The sequence below is a fragment of the Pituophis catenifer genome, unplaced genomic scaffold (assembly GCF_029215685.1).
Source record: "Pituophis catenifer annectens isolate HBS135680 unplaced genomic scaffold, rPitCat1.0.hap2 SCAF_6, whole genome shotgun sequence".
NCBI classification, from domain to species: Eukaryota; Metazoa; Chordata; class Lepidosauria; order Squamata; family Colubridae; genus Pituophis; species Pituophis catenifer.
This window is the reverse complement of record NW_027256886.1, coordinates 67,918,288-67,932,591: the sequence shown is the minus strand read 5'-3', so window position 1 is coordinate 67,932,591 and position 14,304 is coordinate 67,918,288. Positions and strand designations below refer to the sequence as shown.

Below are 14,304 nucleotides of genomic sequence, written 5' to 3'. Positions count from 1 at the left end.
CTTTGCGGCTGGATTTGAAAAAGCCGCGATTCAGGTGCATTAAAGCGAGTGTGACGCGTTTGCTGCGCCGGTGGCTTTGAAAGTGGGGAGGGGTGTGTGTGTGTGTCTGCTGTGCCCCTGACTTTTGCACGGGTTTGAAGCGTGCATTGCAGCGGTGAACTTCTTTATCGTGGCTTCTCGGAGGGAAAAGGGGTGGATTGTAATGGGACTCAAAGGATCGCGGACGTGATTTCCTCTTTCTAGAGTGGGGAGAACGCGGAGCCCCCACCCTAGATTCCTGACTCGATCCTCTTTCTCGCCGGTCACTCCAATAGATCTGGAAGTTAAGTAAGTAAACGAAACGCTCTTTTTCGCCTCCCTGAAAGATCCAGCCAGGATTCACTGCCTTCAGTCCAGTTTTATGAAGTCCAAAACTGAGTCGGAACTTTTCCTGAATCCTTTTTTTTTTCTCGCCCTCCTTTAGGTTCACACACGCATTGTTTTCAATATTTGAAACCATATTATATAATCGATTTGAAAATAATCTATTTGCATATTATAATCTTGGAATATTTTCTTTTGCGGAAATAAATTCCTTTATTAGAGCCTTGGTGGTGCAGCAGACTAAAAGTGCTGTTAAGTAACACCAGCTGCCTGCAATTACTGCAAGTTCAAATCTCACCAGGCTCAAGGTTGACTCAGCCTTCCATCCTTTCGAGGTAGGTAAAATGAGGACCCGGTTTGTGGGGGCAATAAGCTGACTTTGTATAAAAAAGAACACTGTTTAGGGGGGCCCCTGAAAGCCTACTAAGTAGGTATATACAAAAGTATGAAGGCTATTGCTTAATGCATTGTAAGCTGCCCTGAGTCTCCGGAGAAGGGTGGCATATAAATAGAACCAATAATAAATAAATAAATAAATAAATAATATTACCAATTTAAAACTCTCTTAAATTTGTACAGTTTGGGGGAGTGGGTTGGGGGGGACTTCGAGTCGATGGCTACTTCCTGGACGAGTCTCTGCAGTTATTTTGGCAAGTATTTTCAGAAATAATTGCATTCTTCCTAGGGTTTAAGAGGTCATTGCTGGCCCAAAATTGCTCACCTTCCAGTTTTTAACCTGGAGTTTCTAACCACTAAACCAAACTCATTAACTTTGCACAATAAAGTTACTTATAAACCAACCGATTTATAAACCAAACTAATGAGGTTTGCAAACTAAGCTCCCTCACTCTTTGCTAAGTAGTAACACTCTACCCACCTCTTACTTGGCAGAAAACTAACCCAATATAGTACAAGACGTTTTTCCCCACTACTGATTCCTGCCCTGATTCTATGCCTCTACTCCTAATCGCTATGGTCTTGAAGAGAATGTGCAATAATGCTTAGTAGGTATTAAAAAGGGGGTTGAAGAAATGCATCTTTAATAATAGAGTTGTTGATTACTCTGTATGTAATGATGGCTGGGCCATGCAACACAAATCCTGGATATTTGGGAAGAAGAAAAAAAAAGAGATGTAAGATATGGACAAAATGTGGATGCAAAACAAATTGTTCACGTTTGCTTAAATTTATATATCGTTCATGCTGAACCTTGTGAATTCTGCAGTATCGACTCACAGGCATTTAAAAAGCCTTTAGTTTCATCTAGCTACAAGTGTTCTGCAATTTGTAGTTATTTCCGAATGTGACAGAGAGAAAAGGGAAAAATACACTGCTCAAAAAAATAAAGGGAACACAAGCAGAAGACATCCGAGATCTGAATGAATGAAATAGCCGTATTAAATACTTTGTTCGTTACATACAGTAGTTTTGTGTTCCCTTTAGTTGTTTGAGCAGTGTATAAACTACTGTATGGAAAGAACAAAGTATTTAATACGGCTATTTCATTCATTCAGATCTTGGATGTCTTCTGCTTGTGTTCCCTTTATTTTTTTTGAGCAGTATACTTAAACACACTGAAAATTCATGTGTATTGTGTGTATGTGTTTACACAGACACACTCCAAGATATTTTGATGTACAAGAGTGGGGAAATTAGACATATGAAGATATACTTTATACCTCTAGATTTAAAAGTTGGATCAATTATTTTGGTTTTAAAAATAGCCAATGTAAATAGTTCTAAATGATGTATTTATTTATTTATTTATTTATTTATTTATTTATTTATTTATTTATTTATTTTATTCGATTTCTATACCGCCCTACTCCTGAAGGACTCAGGGCGATGCACAGCCAAACAATAAAACACATCCATACAAAATTTAAAAGTAGAATAAAATCAAATTAAATAATTTTGGCTCCGGCAAATTTAAAACCCCGAACTATTTAAAACCAATTTTAAAATTGAATGTATAAAATACTAAAAGATATTTAAAAATTAAAAATCTTTTATGAAAGAGGGAGAAAATTAGGCCAGGCCCGCCTGGTGAAATAATAAGGTATAATGTGTTAAGGTACAGGAATGGCGTGGGGGCTGGAAAGCACATGATTAAAAAGAATATTTGCCATGTAAAATAATAATAATAGAGTTGTTGAGAGTTGAGTAGCATCCAACAACAACTCTCTTATTAAAGTGCTGCCAAGTAAGAGGTGGGTAGCGAGCATTTCCACTCAGCAATGAGGAAGGGACCTTAGTGTGCAAACCTCATTACTCATTAACTAATTATTTAGTTACAGTAAATAGTAAATTACTATATAGTAAATTTTTACTATATTTACTTATAGTAAATAATAGTAAATTACTATAGTTAATAGTAATAACTAATAGTTATTACTATTGGCACAGTTGAATAGGGATACTTAAGCCTGTCTCACTCATGGGCTGGAGATGAAGGCAACATTATGGGCACGGCAGAAATAAGCTCTTGTCAGAAGTAGGTTGTGACCTATTTTGTTGAATGCCTTGCTGAAGTTTAAGTATACTTATTATGTCCACAGCAGTTCGCTGGTCTACTAATTTAGTCCCTTTGTCAAAGAATGAAATAAAATTGGTTTGGCATAATCTGTTTTTAACAAACCCATGCTGCCTTTTAGTTATAACTTTATTTCTAGATGTTTGCAGATCTGTTTTTAGATGATCTTTTCCAGTATCTTCCCAGGGATGAATGGATGGATGCATGGATGGATGGATGGATGCATGGATAGATAGATAGATAGACAGAAAGACAGACAGACATGAGGAATTTGGTGTATATGCTCTCAGTGTACATAAAAGGGGAGAAAAAAGAAAAAAATACATTCATCATGAATCATAAGATACAACACAGTGATAGTCATAGGTTACTAATAAGCAATCAAATCATACTAGGAAACAAACAGAACAATATAAATTGTAAAAATACAAGGAACATGATTATAGTCATAAGTGGGAGGAGAGAGGTAATCGGAAGGATGAGAAGAATGTTAGGCTGATTGCTTTCCTGACTTCATCTTTGCAGATTCAGGCTATCTCCTGATACTCTGTAACCTCTGAAGGAGAATCCAAAAGCGACTCGTCCACAAAGGCCTCTGTAACTTGTTGTTTTTCCATTACCTCCACCTCCATCTGCTTAGCCTGGATTTCAATCTCTTGTTGATTTTGCTTTTCTTCATTCCTCTCGTGTGTTATACATGGAGATGTTGAACCTATTTTAAAAACCTTATAGTAAAATTCTTCCGCTTTTTCAACAGTATTTAGTTGATATCTTTCTCCTTGATATCTGAATATTATACCAACTGGAACATCCCACCTAAATGGGATGTTTTGATTCTTTAGCTCAGTCAGTAAAAATCCGAAATTCTTTCTGTCTTTTAACATCTTGGATGGCAGCTCTTTAAATATCCAAATCTTCCTTCCATGCATTTCAAGTGTGGAATTAAAAGACTTTTGCACGATATCATTTCTTATTTCTTTATCAGTAAAGTAGATCACCACATCTCTAGGCAACTGCCTTTGCTTTGCCACCCAGGAATTAACTCTGTAAGCCTTATCAATCTTGCAGGATACCTCTTCAGGACTAACCTTTAAAATCCCAGCCAGGACTTCAGCAGACACCTTTCTCAAATCTTGTCTTTTATCTTCCTGTATTCCCCTTATTCTGACCGCAAATTTCATGAATCTGAATTGCATCATTGTGGCTTCATTTTCAATTCTTTGTTTTATATTATCTACATTGTAAGTCTTGTAGTCAGCTTCCTTTATTTTTTTAAACTTTTTAAGCTCTGCTTCTGGGCTTTTTTCTTGTATCATTGTTAAATCATTTTCAATTCTTTGTATTTTATTATCCAAGTTATAAATCTTGTGATCAACTTCCTTCATTTTAGACTCTATTTCTAAATTGAACTCATTATCCATCTTCATAATTACATCTAAGAAACTTTTCATATGTTGCTTCAGGATATCATACTTTTGTTGAACCAACTCTTTAATTTCCTGTCTAAAATTCTCAAGGTTCTGATTCACAATCTTATCATGTCTTGCCATCTCCTCCAGTACAAATTCCCTTAGGTCTGTAAAGCCATTTTTCTGCGTCTGCAAGCTCACAACTTGTTCATATGATTTATAAATGGGGGGTTTCTAAAGTTTTTGATGATTGGGCCCCTCTCCTCCTTCAATTTTAATTTAAAGGCGATATGAAAAAGATGTTAAATTATATGGTTTTTATTTAAAAATGACAGAACTGGATGAGATACTCACAGGAACAGATGAAAAAATGATTTAAAATATATATATCATTATTTACTTAGTATTAAGTTAGAAGAAGAACAGGTAAAAGAAACGATGTTAGCATGGGCTAAAAATCTTGGATATACAATTGAGTTAGATAAATGGCAGCAATTGTGGGAAATAAATTACAAATTAACAATGTCCACAGCATATAAGGAAAATCAATATAAAATATTTTATAGATGGCACATGGCACCTGAAAAATTGGCAAAAATGTTTAAAGATAAATCAGTTAAATGTTGGAAATGCTACCAAATACCAGGATCATATTATCATATGTGGTGGACATGCCCAGAAGCGGGAAATTATTGAGATAAAATTCGAACATGGGTAGAGGAAATGATACAACAACATGTTGACTTAAAACCTGAACTATTCCTCTTGGGTATCTTACCAGAGAAATATAGTAAAGAAAATATATACATGTCATAACTGCAGCGAGGATTGTATTTGCGCAAAGATGGAAGGCAGAGAAGATCCCAACAGAAGAAGAAGTAATTAAGAAAATATTAGAATGTGCAGAAATGAATAAATTAACATTGGTAATTAAAGAAAAGGAAGAATTGGAATATTTTAAAGTATGGGGGGAATTTTATCAATGGTTAGAGAAGAGATATAGATGAAAATTGATAAATATAAAATGAATTAATATAAATGCAAGAACTTTGGGGAAAATGTTGTAAAAAATTAAATGAAAATATAAAGATATGATAGAAATGATGGAGGAGGAAGAAGAGGACACAAAATATGTACTCAGATGATACACTGAATGATTAATGATGTTTGTTTGTTTAAAAAATAAAAAACTTTTTTTTAAAAAAATCAGTTTAAAGGCCTTCTGATAAGATGAGTCAGTCGTTTTCCGAATATATTCCTTCCAGTTCTTGTGAGTTTCACTCTATCCCTTTTTCCATCAAAATCTTGTTTTGCACATTATGTTATGCACTGTTTTTCAGAATGGGACAGCATAGAAGTTTAATAAATGATTGTTGTTATACCTGCTCTTTGTGTTGCCAATGATTAGGATTGTTCTGAGGAAAAATAAGGGGGAAGATGTGTAGCATGTGTTTGCCCCCTTGAGTTGTTAGTAAAAATACATCTATGCAGAGGTGGGTTTCAGCAGGTTCTGACCAGTTCTGGAGAACTGGTAGCGGAAATTTTGAGTAGTTCGGAGAACTGGTAGTAAAAATTCTGACTGGCCCCGCCCCCATCTATTCTCTACCTCCCAATTCCCAGCTGATCGGGAGAAAATGGGGATTTTGCAGTAACCTTCCCCTGGAGTGGTGTGGGAATGGAGATTTTACAGTATCCTTCCCCTGCCACGCCCACCAAGCCAAGCCACACCCACAGAACCGGTGGTAAAAAATTTTGAAACCCACCACTGCATCTATGCTATAATTGTCAACTTTTCAGTGCCTTGGGAAACTACCTTCAAGTTCTTTTTTGTATTCTAATAGAATGGATGAAAATCTGGATAAACAAACAGTTTCCAGACCTTCCTATCTTTCATCAGTTGAACTATCCCCAATAACTGGACCTTTGGATGCTACTGATGTTAAAAAAAATCTATACAATGATTTTTCTTCAACTTTCAATATAAGCCAGGTAAGAGAATAAACACTGGAAATTTATTTATTCAGTTTCTATGACCACCCAGATCAAACAAGTGATTTTGGGCTGATGAAAAATCATAAATCAGTTAAAATCATAAATCAATTAAAATCAATTGCAAACATGATGCAATATATACAGTATATACAGCAGCCAAGAAAAATTATAATCAATAGATGTTATTATAATCTGGAAATGGGCTCTTAACACACACGGGATCTCCTTTTTGGTCAAAGATCCTGTTTCACAGTGAGAGGAAGATTTTTTAAAGAAAAATCTTAACTATATAACTAGGGAAATAATGGCTTAGGAAATTTGAGTAAATGTGGTAGTATGGATTCCACAGTTTGATCTAACTAGTCGGTTGTTGGTAGCAGACTCTTAACACAGTTAAGCAAACTTAACACAGTTTGAATCTTTATTTTTTAAAAAGTTGTCTTATAGGAGAGAATCCAGTCCAATGTTACTTCAAGGTACTTTGGATAGGGATTACAGGGGATTACAGGGGAGTAAATTATTGTTTAAGTAGATTCTCAGGGCTTCATATGCTAAGTTTGTTGTTAAGGTTGTTGTTAAGGCACATAGTTACTGTTTTGCTGGTGCAAAAGATGCACCTTGAAAATATGGCAGCTAAAATCAGAAGTAGGATAACATACTCCAGAAATTATGTGGAACCAAACTGGGAGCTTCATCTGGCCTTAAGTTTAAGTTTGTCATTTTCAGTGGTCAAGTCTTGAGCTAAATTCAAAAGACTTAAAATCTTGAGACAGTAATGTAACGTCCTTTTTAAAAACAGCTGACAGTAATACCTTACATGCTGTCATGTTGCACAAAAATGAAATATATCAATATGGTGCATTTAGGAATAGCTAGTGAGCTTTATCATAATGAAGAACTGACGGCTTTGCTATAATAAGTGAAATGTTTATTCTCTGTGTGTGAGAGAGAGATGAAGAGAAAGGACTGTGGGGAAAGGCTTGACTAAGGGGAAAAAATGTTTTCTGCAGTTGTAAGTTTGGGGCATTTGAAAATCATTGGACACGAACCAGATTTTTATCACTTTTTCTTTTAATTAGAGAGAGAGCCTGGAATCCAAAGAACGAATTCATGTTTGCCTTCGGGTCAAACCAATTTTAGAGTTGGAAAAAGAACATGATACTCAGGTATTATTCAGCTAAAAGAGCTAAAAGCAAAACTTCATTAAAATTATGCTATCTGCCTGGCTCTAAATGATGCCCCCCTCCCGCCCCCCAATTTTTCTTATAGGGTTGTGTTTCTGTGGTTGACTCAACAAGTATTATATTAAAAGCTCCTAAAGGCTCCAAGACATTTCGCCTTAGTGAAAAAAACCTGCGGCAATTGGTGCAGAAATTTACTTTTTCCCAGGTATGGCCAGTTTCCTGATCAGCCATATGAAAATGTTATGCATGTTTTACCAGAATTATTAAACTGCGCCTTGGTGGCGCAGCAGACTAAAACACTGTTAAGATAACACCAGCTGCCTGCAATTATTGCAAGTTCAAATCTCACCAGGCTCAAGGTTGACTCAGCCTTCCATCCTTTCTAAGGTAGGTAAAATGAGGACCCAGATTGTGGGGGCAATAAGCTGACTTTGTATAAAATATACAAAAGTATGAAGGTATTGCTTAACGCATTGTAAACCGCCCTGAGTCTCCGGAGAAGGGCGGCATATAAATCAAATCAAATCAAATAAATAAATAAATAAACAAACAAACAAACAATTAGAAAAGCTTTTAAAAGTGAAGACAACATATTTTCTGCAGTTTTTACAATTGAAAACTCAAAGACCTTTCTTGTATATTTCTTAGGTATTTGGGCCCATAACAACACAAGAAGAACTCTTCGATGGTGCTGTGAAGCAGCCTACGTTAGATTTCCTAAGGGGACACAGTCGGCTAATATTCACTTACGGTGTTACAAATGCTGGGAAAACCCACACCTACCGGGGTACATCTGACAAAACCCTGATTTATTTAAGCTATACATTTCAACTAAGGTTGCTTATTGTTCTCTTGGTGGCACACAATAATTACACAGTTCCAGCTGTTACTTTGGGGGATATTTAGATTTGAGAAGATGAAAAGTCCAGACTTTTCTATATTTCATTTGTAGCAAATTTAAAGCCTTAAGGCAGAGGTCTTCAAACTTGGCAGCTTTAAGACTTGTGGACTTCAACTCCCAGGGAATTGATCCCAGAGGGGAATTTTAGCAGCAGGTTCCTTGGTTGTGAGCTCTGTGCCTTGCTTTTTTTTTTTTTTTGCTTTTTTTCTGCATTTGAAACTTCTGAAACTCAGTTTCAGAAAAAAGTTTTTCCTGCCTCTGAAAGCCTCTGAAACAGAGCTTCAGAAAAAAAAAGCCTCTGAGGCTCTGTTTGGGGACTTTTCTGAAGCTTTGTTTCTGATGCTTTTTTCAGCCTCTGAAACCTCTGTTTGAGAAGCTGGGCGGGGCTAGATTCGGAGTATAAGACGCACCCAGATTTTCACCTTTTTTGGAGCAAACCAAAAAATACAATAGTTCAGAAAGTTCAGCCTTTCTTTATCTCTGCTCCAACAACTTGGAATTCTTAAATTCTATATACCAGGTACAGATGAAGATAGAGGCATTCTCCCCAGGACTCTGGATATGGTATTTCAAAGCATTGGAAACAAACTGTATCCAGACATGAATCTCAAGCCCCATCGATGTAGAGACTATAGAAATCTGTCTAAAGAAGAAGTGCGAGAAGAAATATCTGCAAAAAATGTATTGCTTCGCCTACTGAAAGAGGTATTGTGACTCAAAAAAACCCCCCAAAGCAAACTTTTAAAGCAGCTTTTTAGTTGAATAAAGCCAGGAAAATCATGTATTTGACAATAAGGAAATATTTAATGGAATGTAAAGACAAGGAATAAATAGAATATTGCCCGTTCGTTGGATTAACGCATATAACCCCCCCCCTCCGGTCAGTTTGGATGATGTTCAGGGGTTACATTACAATTCACGGACACCGTACGTATTAGATGAATGCTCTGTGATCTGATTTTATTTGTTTTTAGTTATTGCAGAATATTAAGATACAAGGGATGATGGAGAGAAACCTCTGACAAAATATTTTTGGTAATCCAAATTTTGTTCCTGACTTAATTTTCAGGTAGATTGCCACAGCAACAGTAGTAGAACAGCAGATAATTGTGAAGGTAAGTTAGGTAGTTCATACTCATTTGCTAAACCATTGTTTACTGAAGAGGGTTGGGTTCACAAATAATGCTCAGCTAGTGTCACCAAGGCCGTCTTGGCTTTGGAATAGTGTGATGGGACCATTCTTCAAGGGATTAGAAGGATCAAGACAAAGAAGTGAACAAAGTCCAGACAATTTCTGCATATATTGTACTGTGCCAACCACAAAGTCTGGATCTGCATAACATGTTAAACCCAAATCAAGCATTATTACTTAAAAAGTGAATGTTGCTAGTTGTCACATTGTTGAGTTCATTGCTGTAGCTAGCAAAGTCTTAAGAGCTAACTCTGATACATCCAAGCTGCGGTTGTATCCTCCATACCAATTGCCCACTAATGAATAATACAGTTTTACATTATAACTTATTCCAATCTTTTGCCAGATAAGAAAGAACCAGAAAAAGAAGCAGACCAGTCTGACCTGGAAGAGCAGAGAGATGTAAAGTATTCCCTGTGGGTCTCTTTCTGTGAAATTTACAATGAGTGCATTTATGACTTACTGCTTCCAATATCTAATGAAAAGAGGAGAAAAATGCTGCGTCTGGCCCAGGACATAAAAGGCTACTCCTATGTAAAAGGTAATGAAATGTTCAGCAATTGACCATAATTTCAATAACTTACAAATACTGTTCTTTTTCAATATGAGATGGGCTTTCTTTGACTAAAATTATGCATCGAATTATGTATGTATGTATGTATGTATGTCATTGTAAAATGGATAATATGATACAGGGTAGTATTTTCATTCTTTGACTTTTACCTTCACTTATTTAAACACTTTATTTGGAATTTCTTTATATAATGAGTAGATTTAATTTGTTGCATTTTTTAACCAAATCTTGCTATTTAGGAATTCAGAGATGCATGCTATTATCTTAAAAGTATCTCTACTAACAATGATTAAGTCTTTGGCATTTATTAGGTCACTGCTTATGTAATAATTTTTGTTCAACTTGATTTCAAAGAGAAGATTCCAAGAAAATTCATGCAGATTGACATATATTTTGTAACATCAGTATTCTTTGCACGAGCCTTTATGGTGTCTTGATGGGCATGGAAGTCTATCTTGTGTTCTTGCTAATTTTCCTCCACAATTATTTCCTCTTTAGAAAGTGTAAGATCTTAGTCACATACACCTGAGGTTCCAACGCGGGGACTCTGAAGTTAGCTATGTGGGGAAAAGTTCCTGTTCTTGAATCTTATTTATATCCCCCATATATGTCTAATCTAGAACTAGCCAATGTATGAAGTAACACTTAATTTCAAAGGCAAAATGTTGCTAAATCAGATATCTATTTCTGAATTCTATTTTTCCAATTACATTTATCTGGTAGGGTTATATATCTTGTAGGGCTTTGTTGTTGTTTCATAACTAATAAGCGCTCTTGTTTCTTGAAAGATCTACAATGGATTCAAGTTTCAAACTCAAAAGAAGCTTATAAACTTATGAAAGTAGGCTTGAGACATCAGAGCTATGCTTCCACAAAACTGAATGCCAACTCCAGTAGAAGGTAAAAACAGGAAATGCTTGGTATGGAACAGACAAATGTCTGCTTTGTATTTAATTTGGAAATCTTATCCAATCCAGACTTAATGCTCTCAAATGCTTCTTTATAATATGTTTCTTGATCTACCAACACAAATATTCTCGTTGTGTATGTTTCCTTCCATGAAACAACCACAAGGTGGAGCTTACAAGCTGTCATTTTCATTTCAGATCAACCTGTTTTTGCCTTACGAATAGCTGACTGGTTCAGACACTCTTTAAACCTTCCATTTAGCTAAGACCTATTAAGTTGTTATTGAGCTTATAAACCACTCCAATCACAATGAACTCTTAGCAGCCTGCAGATCTTCCTCTCTAGCTCGGATTAAAACACAGCAAACTATAATGAAAACAAAACTATAAAAGTACAATAGTTTTTTGAAATAGCTACAGTTCACCTTTATGCCACCCCCATTATTTTATGTATGTATCACTGGTATTTCAATTAATAGAGGGGCAAATACCTCATTCAACTTTCCAGGACTTGAATAGCTAAGTCTTTGGAAATGTCAGGAGGGCACCATTCAAATGTCCAAAAGAATACTGTACCCAAATGAACGGAACAAGCAAGGTATGCTTCCAAACCCCTAGATGTGGGCAAAGTCTGGGCAAAGACATACAAAAAGAAACTGATCTTATTGGAGAGGCAATAAGATCAGGCAATCTTGTCCGAGAGATATCCAGGAACTGAATCATGCAAGCTTTTGAATGTCACAGCCAGCAATCAGTGCAATGATTAACGCTGTGGATCCATGAATAAGCAACAGGAAATCAAAAGTAAAAACTTCTAAATTTGTAGTTGTGAGCATATCTGGGAATGTCAGTGTATCCTGGGATGCTAGAATGATTTGTGTCTCACTGAACCCTAGAATGGAATGATTTTTGGAATCTATCTGCTCTGAAGAGCAAGGAAGTTACTTTTCACAGACAAGCAATTGCAACCAGAATATTGGCTGGGTGGATGAATTTATTTATTGGCTGGTAGCAAGCTGGGTGTAACTTACCTGAAAACAGAAGTATAGGTAGTCCTCGCTTAACCACGATTTATTTAGAGACAATTCAAAGTTATGACAGTACTGAAAAAGTGACAACCAGTTCTCACACTTAAAGACTGTCCAGTGTCCCTGTAGTCATGTGATCATGATTTGGGTGCTTGGCAATCATTGCATATTTATGACAGTCATAGTCTCCCATAGTCATGTGGCAACCATTTGTGATCTTCCCAGCCAGTTTCTGACAAGCAAAACTAATGGGGAAATAGCAAGAGGTCACAAATCACAGTCATGTGATTAACTCACTTAATAGCTGTAATGGGACTGCCGGGACTGTCATCACTAAGTGAGGCAGTCATGCGATATTTTGCTCATGGGACTGCTTCACTTAGCAATGGAATTGCTGGTCATTAAGCAAGGACTACATGTATCAGAGAAAATTAGAGAACGGAAATCCTTTACATTTATGTAAGAATTGAATCTGTTGGCTTTTGAGATACATACCAGCAAGAAAACTGCCATTTGCACCCAGAGATGCTGGAAGTAACATTTTTGTTTTCTCCTACAGCCATAGCATATTTACCGTGAAAATGCTAAAGATTGATTCGGAAACCATGCGTGTGATGCAAGTCAATGAGTAAGCGGTCTTAATGTTTCAGGAAATCACCATCTCTTCAAAACCATCGTGCGATCTGTGTCTGTGCTGAATGGGTGCGCTATTCTCTTCTTCTAGGTTATTTCTCTGTGATCTTGCTGGCTCGGAGCGCTGCACGAGAACCTGCAACGAAGGGGAAAGATTAAAAGAGAGCGGAAACATTAACACTTCATTGCTTATTCTAGGCAAATGCATCGGTGCCTTGAAATCCAATCAACAAACAAAGTAAGGACTGGAGGGTGTTTTTTTTTTTTCAGAATAGGCAAAAGCTTGGGACATCTCAGCCACCCATTTATAGAAAGGGAAAAGAAATGCTAAACAGGAGAGAAAAGTTTCTTTTACCTTCTTCCTGACTTCTCTTAATTTTCTTTCTGACTATAAAAAATATAGAAATTATGCGTTCCCCATTTAGTGAGGCCGGTCTTCACGCTTACAATTGCGGCAACAAACCCCTGGTCACAGGATCAAAATTTGGGCATTTGGCAACTGGTATATATTTACGACGGTTGCCATTTCCTGGGGTCATGTGGTTACCATTTGCGACCTTTCCAGCCAGCTTGCGACAAACAAGCAAAGTCAATGGGGGAAGCTGGATTCATTTAACAATCACTTGAATCACTTAACAGCTGCAGTAATTCGCTTAACAACTGTGGCAAAAAGTTGTAAAATTGGGCCCAATTCACTTAACCATTGTGATTGTAGGCTGAGGACCAATATGTTTTGAGTTTCAAAGATGCAATGTCTGCTTATCCAGGAAAATAAAAATCTGTTATGAAAGGCATGAAGTCTTAAAACTGTCACGCCTCTTCCTGAATTTACTTTGGAACAAACAACAGTCTCTGTCTTGTCTGATGTAATGATTTCTCCACTCTGCAATCCTTGTCATTAAATCATTTGAATAATTTTTTTCAAAAGTTGTTGACCTTTGCTGTAAATGTCGAAAGATTACCAGTTTTCCGGATCTTAGTTGACCATAGGCCTCTGCAGCCTTTCCACAAGATCTTCCTTCTATGTCAAGAGGTGGGCAGCTATGGTCCTTTTATGACTGGTGGACTTCAATTCCCAGAATTCCTGAGCTAGCATGGCTGGCTCAGGAATTCTGGGAGTTGAAGTCCACCAGTCATAAAAGGGCCATAGTTGCCCACCCCTGTTCTATGTTGATTTTCTAGAGATACCCTTTTGTTAGTTGTGGCAAGATTATTGGTCTCTTATTTATCAGAAAAACAGTTTCCAAGCAGACGTAATTTTTTGATTTTGAAAGTTAAATAGAAGGGCTACATGTGTTTGGACTATTTTTCTTCTTGCTAGTTCTCTATGTTGATGTAGCAAGCTTTAAAACCACTTTAACAATAAACTAACGTATTTTAAGGAGTTTTTCTCCCCTAAAAGAGGCTGAAAATTCAGGTGTGTCTTATACTCCAAATGTAGCTTTTTCGAAGCTTTTTTTCAGCCCTAAAGAGGCACTAGCGAGCAATCTTCCCAGCTTTGCCTGCTCCCTTGACTCTCCGCTATATTTTAACGAGGCGCTAGCCAGTGAAGCGATCTCTCCCCTCACCCCCTGTGCTTTGCCTACT

The 14,304-nt window shown here is 36.7% G+C and overlaps 1 protein-coding gene across 1 annotated transcript in view; it reads left to right on the top strand.

The window, feature by feature from the left end:
- The first annotated feature begins 6,147 nt into the window (after window positions 1-6,147).
- The window catches only part of KIF20B (kinesin family member 20B), a 57,760-nt gene continuing 49,603 nt past the window's right edge, over window positions 6,148-14,304 (top strand). The window contains exons 1-10 of the mRNA XM_070945253.1: window positions 6,148-6,294; window positions 7,377-7,463; window positions 7,567-7,686; window positions 8,130-8,268; window positions 8,903-9,087; window positions 9,452-9,497; window positions 9,921-10,115; window positions 10,937-11,048; window positions 12,644-12,712; window positions 12,809-12,955. Of these exons, the coding sequence (XP_070801354.1) occupies window positions 6,148-6,294; window positions 7,377-7,463; window positions 7,567-7,686; window positions 8,130-8,268; window positions 8,903-9,087; window positions 9,452-9,497; window positions 9,921-10,115; window positions 10,937-11,048; window positions 12,644-12,712; window positions 12,809-12,955 (1,247 nt within the window). The remainder of the gene's footprint in view (window positions 6,295-7,376; window positions 7,464-7,566; window positions 7,687-8,129; window positions 8,269-8,902; window positions 9,088-9,451; window positions 9,498-9,920; window positions 10,116-10,936; window positions 11,049-12,643; window positions 12,713-12,808; window positions 12,956-14,304) is intronic.